The sequence below is a fragment of the Panthera uncia genome, chromosome E3 (assembly GCF_023721935.1).
Source record: "Panthera uncia isolate 11264 chromosome E3, Puncia_PCG_1.0, whole genome shotgun sequence".
Classification (NCBI taxonomy): domain Eukaryota; kingdom Metazoa; phylum Chordata; class Mammalia; order Carnivora; family Felidae; genus Panthera; species Panthera uncia.
Genome location: NC_064815.1, coordinates 25802113 through 25815788, shown reverse-complemented (window position 1 = coordinate 25815788; position 13676 = coordinate 25802113). Strand labels below are relative to the sequence as shown.

The 13676-nt window shown below is 50.3% G+C and overlaps 1 protein-coding gene across 3 annotated transcripts in view; it reads left to right on the top strand.

Annotated features, from left to right (window-relative positions):
- The window catches only part of CUX1 (cut like homeobox 1), a 365928-nt gene that overhangs the window by 210135 nt on the left and 142117 nt on the right, over positions 1-13676 (top strand). For all 3 annotated transcript variants that reach the window (XM_049638797.1, XM_049638796.1, XM_049638798.1), the window contains exons 5-7: positions 4708-4845; positions 9150-9273; positions 12988-13064. In XM_049638797.1, the coding sequence (XP_049494754.1) occupies positions 4708-4845; positions 9150-9273; positions 12988-13064 (339 nt within the window). The remainder of the gene's footprint in view (positions 1-4707; positions 4846-9149; positions 9274-12987; positions 13065-13676) is intronic.

Here is a 13676-nt window from a genome sequence, read left to right as displayed (position 1 = left end):
TCTGCTACTAAAATGCTGTCACTATAGCCTGAGTATCTTTCAAGAAGTGGTTTTTTTGCCACTAAGTGTTAAACCATCACATCCACTTCAAAGACATAGTTTATGTGTTTGTTTTTTCAGAAATGCCTCTCAGGCAGCAATTACTGATAGCCATTTGCCATCAGCGATCAGGGCAGCTAATTTAGAACTCTTGAATTTTCAAAAGAAAATTGTATAATTCATCTTTAAGCGTAAAACTCTTAAATACTTCACCACTAAACCGACAAAACTTTTTTTGGTTCAGCGTCCTGCAGTTTTCTTCTCATGCCCCAGTGGCTCACCTCGGAAGGAACCTCTTCTCTGGTGGGTTTTCCCATCGGGAGTAGAGTTGAATACAGACTTGGTTCAGACATTGTATTTTTAAGAGACCAACGTGCTACCTACTGCACCTCACCAGGAGGGCACTTCACACATGGTATTTTCAGCTCCGGAATTCAATTTGATTCTTCTTTATATCTTTTATTTCTCTCCTTAACTTTGTTCATATCCTTGAGCACAGGCCTCACTGACGACGTGTCCCTGGTTACTCTCTCCCCTTCGTTGCAGCCTTACCGGCTTCCCTCTGTGCCTTGAATATGCCACATTCATACTCACCTCTGGGCCTTTGCACTGCCCTTCCTTCTGCCAAGAAGCTTCAGAGTTTCTCCCTTTTGCCACACAGATCTTAACCTCCACGTCACCTCTTCCAAGAGGCCCTCCCTGTCCCGTCTGTCTCCAGGACCCATTCCCCGTTCCCACACCCCGTTTCCTCTCTTACTCCTGCTTGGCAGTACTTGAAAGTATTCTGTTTTGTTTAGTTTTGCTTTTTTTGTCGGTTTCCTTCACTTCAGTAGAATGTCAAGCCTTGGGAGCAAGGATTTTGTCTTTTTGCCACCGTGATTCCCCCCTCCCACCCCACCAGCACCTAGAACATTCCTGACGTCATAGAAAGTACGTGGGTGCCGGCAGTTGGACTGAAGTGTTCCTTTGGCCGTGCCTGGCACTTCTCTGCTCCTTGATCTTCCCTTTGCTGCATCTTCCACAAGGACTAATCGCACCACGGTCTCCACGGGTCGAAATTCTGTCTCCTCTTTAAAAAAAAAAAAAAATACAAAAAAGTTTACCTTTGCCAGTTTCTCCATCTGGGAGTGGTCTTCCCCTCATCCGATCTTCCGGGTGGCCCTCCTTGCTTTCCCTTTGTCATTTGTGAACTTGGTTTCTCTCTACTGTGAGACATGGTCCCAGCTGAATCAGCTGAATGCCCTGTCCAGTGCCTCACCTGGGCGGGGCCTGGCGCAGACAGATGAGTAGGAAATACTTGTTAAATTAGTACTCGACGAGACAGTGTAATTTAGGTGACTGGTGGTTCGGGAAGCAGAAATCTTAATTAGAATTGTGCGTGCCTGTTTGCCCAGGTGGCATCTTTCCTCCCCCTGTCCCCGGGTGGGATGCCGGCGCCCCCTCTCCCCTCTGACTGTGATGCTGGAATTAATGAGGTCCTGTTACAAGTACTTGGGAGAAGGTGCTGAATAAATACAGGTGATGGTATTGTCGTTGTTTGTTGTAGTTATGTTCTGAGTCCGGGGCTGCATGATGAGCTATGCAATGCCTCCAAGAGTGTTTTAGGAATTAACTGTTGGATGGCTGTAAAACACTTGGCAAGTTTGTCACGTTGGGTGGATGGAACTGACAGTAAAGCGTGTTGAGTTGGAGGAGGCCCGGCAGCCGGGTTGCAGGATTTGCTGTGTTCCTGTTCCTCGCTTGGGTGTGTTCTCTGGCCTCCCCCAGACAATTCCCTAATTGAGCTGCTGAGGTTGGAGGCTTGTGACGTTCAGAATGAGACCCAACAATGCTTGTGTGGGGTTTAATGGCACGGGGAGTCATTAACAAGACAAAAAGCCATGATTTCCCCTAGATTAACATGCAGGTTGGGGTTTGGCATGTCGGGATTCATTGTTTTGGTCTCCAGCCCAAACATGCTAGAGTCATTATATTGTCATGTGGTAATTAGCTGTTCCTTTAATACAAGTAATAAAAATTAAGCCTAAGAGGTACTTTAGCAACGCCTTTTACATAATCCAAAACAATATTCAAATGCTGTAGGCATATAGCCATCCAGCTGTACTGTAGTAAAGTTTGAAGCTTAATGCACGGGGATGTTGGAACATTCGGTTCATTCTTTATTCTGTGACCAGTTTTGCTACTTAGGCATTAACCTTTAATAGTGTTAAATTAAATATACATGCCTAATGAATAATTATGAGATTGCCAGAGTTTTCATTTACAATAGAAGGCTTTGAAAATTCGTCTAAAGGTCTAGTTACCATTCACTTGATAACGTGCATGTTATTTTTATATGTCACTGAGTTCCTCGCTCGATCGAATGAGAGAAGCTATTTTCTATTCGAAGCAGACACAGTGGGTCCTGGCCTTTTAAGAGGAATGGGCTAGAAAAGTTGTCGACAGAAATTTTAGGGAAGGAAAGGGCAGTATACTAGCTTGGCTCTTCAAAAATATAATTTGCGCTGGCTGTCGTGCCACAAAGCCTACATGCGCGAACGTTAATAGAATGTTGTCCAAGTGCAACAGTGCTCCTTCTTCTCAATCCTTCTCTGACCTCGGGGTCAAGTTCACATTGTAGTTGTATACGAAGGTGGCTGTGGGCAGACTGTTTTCTGCAGGCCGGTGGCCCAGTGTGGGGCCATAGGGAGAAGGGTAAAAAAGGTAGAGGTTGGGGGAGTGTGGGGCGCATAGGAGCGTACCCTGGAAAGATCTTGAAGTGAACAAACACAACCAAAAAACTGCACCTGGAATGTTCTGAGGAATTCAGTCTCTGGTGCTATTGCTACCCCTACTTCGAAGGAACCATTTTCCCCAAAATAGCTTTTGAGACCTAATTTAATGTAAATATTTTAATGCTGATTAAAATAAGAATGAAAAGCCACAAATGAGAAAGTGATGTAGTCATAAACTGTATATACACACAGAATAAATGCCCAGTGGCCAGGGGCGTCACGTGACGGACAGTGTTATGTTAAGCCCCACGCGCAGGCCCACTGTTGTGCTGGACATATCCCAGAGCCTGCCTTTTGTAAACTCTGCATCTCACGGAGTTCCTGGCTCCCGGCGGGCTGGCCGACTGAGGCACGGGAGATCTACCCTCGCTTCCAGGAACTGAGGGTGGTCTGAAAAATTAATGACTCTGGTATTTGAAAATTAAGTGAGCTCTTGAATATATACCCTTGCGGATCCACTGGGCTCGGTGTTTAGCATTCCTCAACCAGAGACTAAATCTTCGCAGCCACCTCACAAGTGATGCTGGCGTCCATTCCAGAAATATCTTCAATAATCTCTTCTAAGCCCAGCGGACTTAGATACTTCTCTCTGACGGGGCCGAGAACAGTAGGGCAGAGTGTTCCGCTGGTGCCCAGCAGGTGCCCAGACGTGCCTTTTAGGCAGAAGGAGAAACAAAAGATCCGATCGACGCCAAAAGAACATTAAACGCCTCTCCATTTCGGGCTGAATTAATGATAAAGTCAAAGACCAGGAGTCCGTATTTTCAATTCCGTGTGTCTGCAATCTCTAATTTTAGGTTAAAATCCAGTTTTTTGTAAGTAAATCCGATGGCAGGTTGTACGTTGAATTGGCCACGGGACCTCACCTAGCCAGCCCAGGTGCTGTCTCGTCCCCTCCCTACTATAATCAGGAGTGCGGTGCTCCCTCCCCCTTCCCCCTGCTGGCTGGCCCGCTGGCCTGGGCAGGCTCACACTGGGCCAGGTCACCAGCTGTGTCTCGGGAAAAGCAGGAGCCAGATCACCACGTGCTGAGCCCTGACTCCCCCTCGGAGCACCCTTCCCTGGTAAAGGAGGACGGCGATGGGGAGCCATCATGCCCTATATAGGGTGGCCTCGAATGAAGCCCTCGTTGATGTCCTCCGCTCCGCCAGGGAACCTTCCTCACTGGGAGGATGGTCACATGGAGTTAACAGACTGGGTTCGAGTTCCTTCTGTCCGCTCACTAGCCGGGAACCCTCGGGCACGTCCCTGCGCTTACCGGCGCTTTGGCCCGCACATCCTCTTCCCGTGATTGCTGTGAAGCTCAAGTGAGATAATGTCCATCAGGGTATCTCGTGACGGCAAGACGCTCTCGGAGTATCAGGTGTTATTTCCACCTTCGTAAGGGTTATGGGAAACTTGAGGCTTACGGGACCTCCGCACACACTGTCCATCCTGCAGGCGCGGCTCTGGGTACGGGGTCGACTTCCCGGGGCTCCTCCACTTGCCGTCACCACATGCATCCCCTTCCTGTCCGTCAGATCAAGGACCGAGAAGTCCTTCCGGTGTCGTACCATGCCGGAGCAGTGGGCAAATCCCAGCCGTTCCCAGGCCGAGTCCATACGCTGCGGCCCCAGGGGGTGGCTCTGTGCACACGTCCTTGGTAGGCCGCAGAGGAGCGACCCCCACCAGCCAGCCGTGCGGCCCGGGGCTCTGCTGGGGGCTTGGGGGCGGACAGGGGGTGTTGAGGCCACAGGTGCCCTGGCCTCTGGCAAGCGGTGGCAGCCTGTGGGGAGCCGGTGGGGGGGGGGGGGCGACTCCCTGGGCACCCCGGTTGGCCTGCCCCGTGTGTGACCGTGAAAGTGGCTCGTCTTGTGTCCAGAGTGGGGGTGACGCGCGTTTTCCCCTCCCGCAGATCCCGTGCCGGCTCTGGACCTCGGGCAGCAACTCCAGCTCAAAGTGCAGCGTCTGCACGACATTGAAACAGAGAACCAGAAGCTGCGGGAAACTCTGGAAGAGTACAACAAGGAATTCGCTGAAGTGAAAAACCAAGGTTGGTGGGAGATGCACTGTGCGCTCCGCTCTGTCTTTTCTTGCTTTTTTCCCTGCTGCTAATTGCCTTCCCCACCCTGTCGAGACGAGCTGAGCTCGAACCGGGCTACACCACGCGAAGGCTGGGTGGGGCCCCCATCGGCGTCATTGAAGAGAGAGAACGATGACGATGACGCTTAGCTGTTGGGAGGTGGAACTTTTCCTCAGCGCCATAGCTACATATGATTTTCTGGCCCTGTGACAGGACCGGCCGGGATTCTTTAACATTCTTTCTGGATCATCCTGCCATAGGATCCGCCTTTCAAAAGGCCACCGTGTCGCCTGCGGGCGACACCTGCCAGAGAGCCAGCTTGTGATCAAAGGGCCCCGTCCAGGAAGTCAGTTAGCGATGGCTGCCGGGACACGAGGGCTTCAGACGCATCCTTCAAGCCCGCGTGCCTGAGCCCCACCGTCCCCTTGTCGGCGGCGCCTGTTTGTTACGAGTTTAATGAAAGGGAACAACCCCGTGGCGTGGCCGCCCGGCCGTCAGCCCCGGCAGAGAGGGCAGAGGTTGCCCGGCTTTTCCTGTCAGGGAAGGACAGAGTCCCCCCTGCACCTAAAATCCAGCTGTGTTCAGCTCCTTCTCGAAAATCACAAATCCCAGCTCCTTCTCGAAGCAGATGCGGGAGGAGCTGGGTGCGGGAGGCCGACTGCTTGGGCGACTTGGAGGGCTTCCCCTTAGTGGGTCTAAGACGCCCCGAGGGCTGGACACGGGATTACTTGTTGAAGGGCCTTGAAGTGTCCTTTAGCTCTGAGACCACGAGACAGGCTTCGAGGCGCAGTCCCGAGGATGCCCCCCTGCCCCCGTGGTGGGGGGACGGAACCAGCCGAGGCCCCGCCTCCATCCGGCTCCACAGGGAGCAGTGAGCCTTTGGGGCGCGTCCACCCAGCTTCGTCCCACTTGAGAGGGAGGTGTTGGACTGAGTGGGCTGGGATCCAGGTGCAAGAAGGTGCTGCCCCTCCCCCCGCCCCGCCCCCACACGCAGGTGAGAGAGAAGCTGTAAATGCATACATCCGGGTATGGGCGCCACACTGTCCAAGAGGAGGTGCTTCTTTTTTCCCTCCCGTGACCCCTGACGTCTCATTTTGACGGGCCCGCTCTGTGGGTTTTCTGTAGTTCGATTTCGTTTCGTTGGAGGACGTGCGGGGGGGCCCGGGGCTCTGCGTGGCCCCCTTCCCCCACCACACAGCTCTGTCAGCGCCCCGGTGGCCAGTTGCCCAGCGAGGAACTGTAACTGAGTGTGGGGTGTCCTCCTCCCCAGAGGCCTCATCTGATGGGCTTTTTCTTTTTAAAAATTTTTTTAATGTTTATTTTTGAGAGAGAGACAGAGACAGAGTATGAGCAGGGGAGGGGCAGAGAGAGAGGGAGACACAGAATCCGAACCCGGTTCCAGGCTCCGAGCTGTCGGCACGGAGCCCCACACGGGGCTCGAACTCAACGAACCGTGAGCTCATGACCTGAGCCAAAGTTGGAGGCTTAACTGACTGAGCCACCCAGGCACCCCTCTGATGGGTTTTTTTTTTTACATTATTTAAAAAAAAAAACATTTTTTTTTTTTTTTAGGATTTATTTATCTTTGAGAGACTTTGAGAGAGATGGAGAGACAGCGTGAGCAGGGGGGCAGAAAGAGAGGGAGACACAGAATCCAAAACAGGTTCCAGGCTCTGAGCTGTCAGCACAGAGCCCGATGCAGGGCTCGTACTCATGAACTGCGAGATCATGACCAGAGCCGAAGTTGGGTGCTTAACCAACTGAACTACCCAGGTGCCCCTGATGGGCTTTTTTAAATGAAATAACAAGACAAAGACTCCAGAGGCAAACAGACCTGGTTTGAGAGCCTTCGATGCCACTGTGTACCTCTGAGACCTTGAGCAAATGATCACGTGATCTCACCTCTTGGAAATCCTCCTTTTGCATACTGACCTCTTAGGATTGGGGTAGGCTGACATGGGGTGCTGGGGAGGCGTTTAGCACTTTTCCCAACACTCAGCAGATATTAATGACTCTTACGCACCGTTGTTTTTTTCTAGAAATTCCCACTCCCCCCCACTTCTTTATTTATCGATATCTTTACCGATTTTCCCAACATCCAAAAAAATGTCAACTTCCTCTCTTTACTTCCCAGTACACAGGGATTTTGATTTGGAAAGGTGGGGTGTACATCACTTGTTTTTATCATCGCCACCGTGGTGTAGACTGAGAAAGTTGCGGGAAAGGCATCTATCTCTCTTATCACGTGCTGGAACTCCCCCCGCCATTTAAAGATGAGTCCACTGGCGCCCAGGCGCAGCTGATTAGAGCAGAGCGCTGGGATCCTCTCTCTGCCAGGCTGTTCTTCCTCCTCCTGGGCTCACACGTAGGGATCCTGCTGGGACACACCCAGGGGGCCGTCCTGGACCCAGAGGGGCCCCGGGGGCTCCAGGACAAGCTGGCCCCTGGCTTAGCGTCGGTCGGCCAGCGAGCAGCCCACCCCCGGTGGGGATGGCAAAGAGACCTCCTCAGACAGAGTGGGAGCCTCCAGCTGTGCCGCAGACTCCTCTGGAAGGAGCATAGCTGTGTCACACTGAGAAACCGCATTGGACGGAGCACGGAGATCCGCGGGCTGTGTAGATCTTTCCAACCAATTGTGAAAGGCAGATGTGCCAGACGTTCCCACGGCCACAGAGATCATTGACGTAAAAGAACACGCATGTGTTTGCAGAGTTGACCTGTCACGGTGTCCACTTGGGAAGTGTTCATTCCTGCCCAACTTTGGCCCTGTCACTGTGGGTCGACAGTGACGTGTATGTATCACTAGCCATTAGGGTCTCAGAGTGTTTGTTTCAGGCCCCGAATAGCCAGCCCCAAAGGCAGAAAGCCCCCCTCTTTTTCTTTCAGATGCCCTGACGGGGTCACTGGTTTTAATTTCCTCTCTTTCCCTCTAAGGAGAACCCTTTGGGTTCCACTTAATGAAAAGGGCCAATTGCTTCTCTTAACAAAAGAGCCGTTCGCTCTTACCCACTAAGCCACACGGGTGCTGACCGCCCAGCGGTGTGCACCTGCCTCAGCCGGCACGTCCGTGCAGCGCAGGGAGTAAGCGTGGATGTGGGCTCCAACCTGAACGGCCAGGGGCCCCTGTCACTTGGGCAAAGACCTGGCAGCCAGCGCTGCGGCCTGGGCCCCGAGCCTCGTTGTCACAAGCCCTACCTGGGCCTCTCCGGTCAGCCTGCCTGGCCTCCTCCGTTCGTTTGTGCCTCAGCCCTTCCTCGGCCTGGCCTTCTACGAGATGATCTATGCACGGCAGGCGTGGTTGCCCGGGAGCTCCCCTCTCCTTGGAGCTGGGACCACAGTGCCCTGCCCGGGACCGTCTGGCACAGAGGGTGATATGCTGGTACCTGTGGGAGGGAGCAGGTGCAGCGAGCCAGCCGGGGGTCTGAGGCAGGACCCTGCCTTGTCCGTTACATCTGCTCCGGCGTTTCCATTTTGGGTAGTGAAAGCGAGGGCTGTAAACATGCACTCAGGGGGGGCAGGGGGAGGGCTGGACTCTCCAGGGACGGCCCTGCCCCCGGAGGGCCCTTGTGTCCCCAGCACTGAGCACCGCAGGGCTCCTCCGTCGTCCAGCACTGCCACCCGTGCGCCTGGCACTCGCTCTCCCTCAGATGTGGCTCCCCCGGGCCCTGTGCCACCTGCCCTGCACACACAGCCCCCACCCGCCAGACTCCGGCCCGGGGGAGGGTGCCCTCGTCACCCAGGCTGCAGCTGCGCCCTTCTAGCAGAGATCTGTGCCGCACCCACCTGGCACGTAGTGTTCCATCCCTGCTGAGCCCACGGCCGGGGAGGTCTGTGGACCCGCCTGACTTTGGCTAAAACCGCTTCCTCCAAAACGCACACACAATCATGAACTGTTTTCTTTAGAGAAAGACTTCAACCACACAAAAACATTATTAATCTTCCCTCAGTGGAGGACTAATTTAAAGCTCATCAATAAGATGATATTCTATGTTACCATCGATCCCCCCCCCCTTTTTTTTTAAAGTTGTATTGGAGAAACGATAGCTCTTCTTCTGAGCAAAATCCATTGATCCTCCCAGCCTAAATGTTTAAAGTTCAATTTAACATTTAGGGAGTAAAAGGTCTCCGAAGGGACTCGTAACCATTGATTTTGTGTCAGGGTTGAGGAGCCAAAGTTTACAACACAGCGATCCTAGCAGGTTACAAAAGCCCCGTGTGTGTCACCTCATGGAATTGTGCTCCTGTGTCACCGTCGTTTTTTCCCCTTTCTGCAGAGGTTACGATAAAAGCACTTAAAGAAAAAATCCGAGAATATGAACAGACTCTGAAGAACCAAGCGGAGACTATAGCTCTCGAAAAGGAACAAAAGTTACAAAATGATTTTGCAGAAAAGGAGAGGTGAGTGTCTGTCAGCATCTGCCCGCACTTGACATTTTTTTTACCTCCCAAGTTCACAATGCAAGAAGTATCTGTTTGTTTGTTTTTTTTTAAGTTTACTTATTTATTTTGAGAGAAAGAATGAGGGGAGGGACAGAGAGAGAGGGAGAGAGAGAATCCCAGGCAGGCTCCACACCGTCAGCACGGAGCCCGACGTGCGGCTCGAACTCACGAACCGTGAGATCGTGACCTGAGCCGAAATCAAAAGTCAGACGCTCCACTGACAGAGCCACCCAGGCGCCCCCACTTTGCGAGAAGTATTGAAGATGGGCCTGTGAGACCAGCGCAGTTCTGTGGGGCTCTCAGCAGAATTTTGTTTGAAGGATAAAGGCGTCCCTTACTCTATGATCTGTCAGATTACCTTGAGTGACAGTCGTTGGTCTTTCCCAACAGGTGGATGGCGTCAGGTAGTTAAGGGGCCACAGTATGTCCGTTGGGGTCACCTGGAGCCAGGGATTGAGCAGAAAGTGAGATGACAGGGAATGACGGTTCACCCTCTGTGGGAAGCCCTTGGATGCAGGCTCAACTCCTGACACCTTCTGAAAAGAATTTGGATATTTGACATCACCCACAAATCTTGGGGTTTTGTTTGCTTGTTTGGTTGGTTGCTTGCTTTTTTTTTTTTTTTTTTTTTTTTGGCCTCCTTTTCTTTGCCTCACAGTGCTTCATATATCGAGCAGCTGATATCAGTAAAATATGTTAGTGCACCATCCATCTGCTGTGGGCGTTGGATTTCTGGTGGCCTGCCTCGCCCAGAGCTTTTCCACAAACGGGGGAGTTTAATATTGTTAGGACAGTTTAATGCAGGTTAGATTTCTTGTAAAAACTGATGAAAACTAACAAGACCCAATTCACTCACCCAGTGCCTACTCATTGTGTGCCACACCCTCTCAGTGTCTCACTGAGTGCCCAGAACATTCCTCAAGAGGGGATGGTCTCATTTTCCAGATCGAGAAACCGGGCTTCAGATTAGGGATCTGCCCACGCTGTCCCGGCTAGTCACCCAGAGGTGGGACCAGAGCCCAACCCCCTGCTCCAGCCCTGGCCTCTCTTTATGCTCCTGTGTCGCCTCCCAAAGTCCTGGCTGTGGGACCAAGGCCAGTCCCTCGGGGCCTGGGAGAGCAGGGCCAGGTGCAGCCCCCCCAGGAAAGAAGGGAGCCAGGTAGAGAGTCCAGGTTCTGAAAGGTGAGCAGACTTTTTTTTTTTTTAGGTTTGCTTATTTATTTTGAGAGAGAGAGCACGAGTGGGGAAGGGGTAGAGAGAGAGAATCCCAAGCAGGCTCCACACTGTCAGCGCAGAGCTCAACACAGGGGCAGGTGCAGGGCTCGAACTCACCATGAGATCATGACCTGAGCCAAAATGAAGACTCAGATGCTTAACCCACTGAGGCACCCAGGCGCCCCAAGATGAGCAGATTCTTGACCCAGCCTAAATGTGCTTCCCAGGAGAGCACTTTATGGCCACAGCAGTTTCTTACCATGTTACTGATACTGGGGTGTGGGGGCGGGGTGCGAGCAATCAAAATGCCCTCTGCCAAAGAGACGTGGGGGGTAAAGATGGGCCACCCCCAACTGGAACAGTATGCAGCCCTTACAATAATAGTCATGTAGAATTTGCATTAAGACCAGAAATGCAAACACATCCAGCATGATATGGAGTGAAAAATGCATGATACAGAATCACATGCAGTGTGATTACAGCTGCACAGAGCAAAGTTAGAAAATTGTGGAAGCAAATTCATCCGGGAATTTGATATTATTAAGTGGACTTTTCAAACTAGGTAAAAGGATGAGTTATATTTAAAGTTGGAAGCGATGGGCTGACCACTCAGGGTGGAGGATGAAAACAGATTTTTTTTTTTTCTATCTCATTCTTTACAACCAAGAAATTGAAATGGCTCTTGGGTTTAAATATCAATCATTAAATCATGGACTTACCGGAAGAAAACTTAGGCAGTATTTTGTTTTTAGTAACTTTGGAGTAGGTATTTCTAATTGAAAACTGAATTTTTAAAAAAGTAAATAATAAACATTTTTTTCTTTTTTTTAATGTTTATTTTTGAGAGAGAGAGAAAGAGCGCGAGCAGGGGAGGGGCAGAGAGAGGGGAGACACAGAATCTGAAGCAGGCTCCAGGCTCTGAGCTGTCAGCACAGAGTCCGACGCGGGGCTCGAACCCACGAACCGTGAGATCATGACCTGAGCCGAAGTCAGACACTGAACCCACTGAACCACCCAGGCTCCCCTCACAATAAACATTTTAAAAGCATCAAAAAACTGGGAAGAAAAAAAATAAAAATAAAAGTAAAAAAACTGGGAAGAAATTTTTGCACCACACAAGAGCTCTCACAAATTAATAGGGAAAATTGAGCGCTACAAAGTAGACCACGGAGATGTACAGATAGTTCATACAAAGAGAAATGCTCGGCTTTACTCAGCAGGAAAATTAGGCTTAATTTTATCCAGTGTTGGCACAGGAAAACAAACATGTATTGTTAGCAAGAGTTTAAGTTAGTGAGGTTTTTTGGGAGGGGACGTTTCTCAATATCAGAACGACAACAACACGTTGCATCTACTCTGTGACCATATACATCCTCTGTTAGCATTTCATCCAACAGATTCCGTCTGAGAATTACACGGCAATATCTACATAATGATCACTGCAGAACTGTTTAGTAGAAAGAGGCGATAAACAAGCTAAGTGTCCACAGAGGCTGGTTACGTTAATTATTTAATAAGGATGAGGAAGAATGTTTCCAGAGTGTGGAAATGAGGAGAAGAGCAAGAATGCCCAGTGTGCTGTGATCCCTTTTGTGTTCAAAGGGGCGGGGAGTGTATGTTATGCTGTCGTATATTACATCGGCGTGTCTATATTTGTGCATGTGTTTTGTTTTTGTTTGTTTGTTTTAACTTGGAGCCTCTATTAGTTTTATCATTAGAATATGCAAAAACACGAGCAGGCTTTTTCCATAGGTGATGGAAATTTGGGTGATTTTTTTTTTTTTAACGCTGTAATTTCTACTTTTCTATATTCCCAGGTTCGTTAGTATGAGCGCATGTGTTCTGTTCATATGATGTAAAAATAATAAACTTATTTTTAGACATCCTCTGTAGATGAGGAGAAAGGAATGCTATTTATTGACCAGGGAATTCATTTGGAGATCAGGGGAAATGTAAATCTGGGGATGTTGGGTTCAGACATTGAGAGCCACCCATTAGGTATTACGGTCACATCTGCATCCCATTATAACAGACATGGAACAGCTGTCACATCTATTAGCACATCCTTTATCCCAACAAATTCCTTCATTGTGTCAGCAAAATGTAAATGTATCATTCTTCTTGGGTAACTTCAGAAAACAATGAGTTCGTGATGATGGTTGGGGTTTTTTTGTTTGTTTGTTTTAAATATCTGGCATTTGAAGAACAAGTCACATTTAAGATAACCGGCTGCGTCAGTTAGCACACGTCAGGTCCTGCAGGACGCACCCTGCACATTCGGTCCTACGTGGGTGCAGAGTCCGGGCGCTAAAGATCAGGGAGCGGGCGCGCGCGCACCGTCAGCGGCCGCCGATTGTGTGCCTCCCGCCAGCTGCCGGTCACCGAGCTGCAGAGCACACGAGACCTTCACGTTGGGAAACGAGATGACCAGCTTGGCTTTGTTCTCTTCCTTTCCAGAAAGCTGCAGGAGACACAGATGTCCACCACCTCAAAGCTGGAGGAAGCGGAGCACAAAGTCCAGACTCTGCAGACAGGTGTGCTGTCCGTCGCCCTAATAAAGTCCGTCCAGGGCAGGCCGAAGTTAGGGGGCACTCCGGGCCGTCTCCCGGTTGCCCCGAAGCAGTGACTCCTCACAGCCCCCAGCGCCCCCGCCTTCCCTTCATTAGCCGCCCTCCCCGAGTTGTTGGTGTCGGAAGCGGGAGGATCTGAATTCCATTTTCATCCTTCCACAAGCCATCCTTTCTTTCCTGCGCCTTTTCCAACAAACACATCTAAATCACCAAACTGTCAGGGACTGACATTTCATTTGGAACAATAATAGGAAAGAAAAAAAAAAAAAAACCAAAAACCAACCACTTATTTCCACCCTAAGCGAAGTTAAGAACACTCATGGGAGACCTTTCAAATTTAAGACACCAAAAAAAGGGTGTGCTAACAGTTTTTATCATTTCTTTACACTTCTTTTTTCTTCTCTTTCTTTTTTCCTTTTTTTTTTTCTTTTTTTTTTTCTGAAAGGGAAACCGCACGATATAATGAATTGAAACGTGGGGGCAAAAATATTGGATGACCTCAGAATCCAAGTGAAAACCACCCGACCGAGTGCTGTGCTGTGTAGTCACAGCACATTTACAGACACGTGAATAATT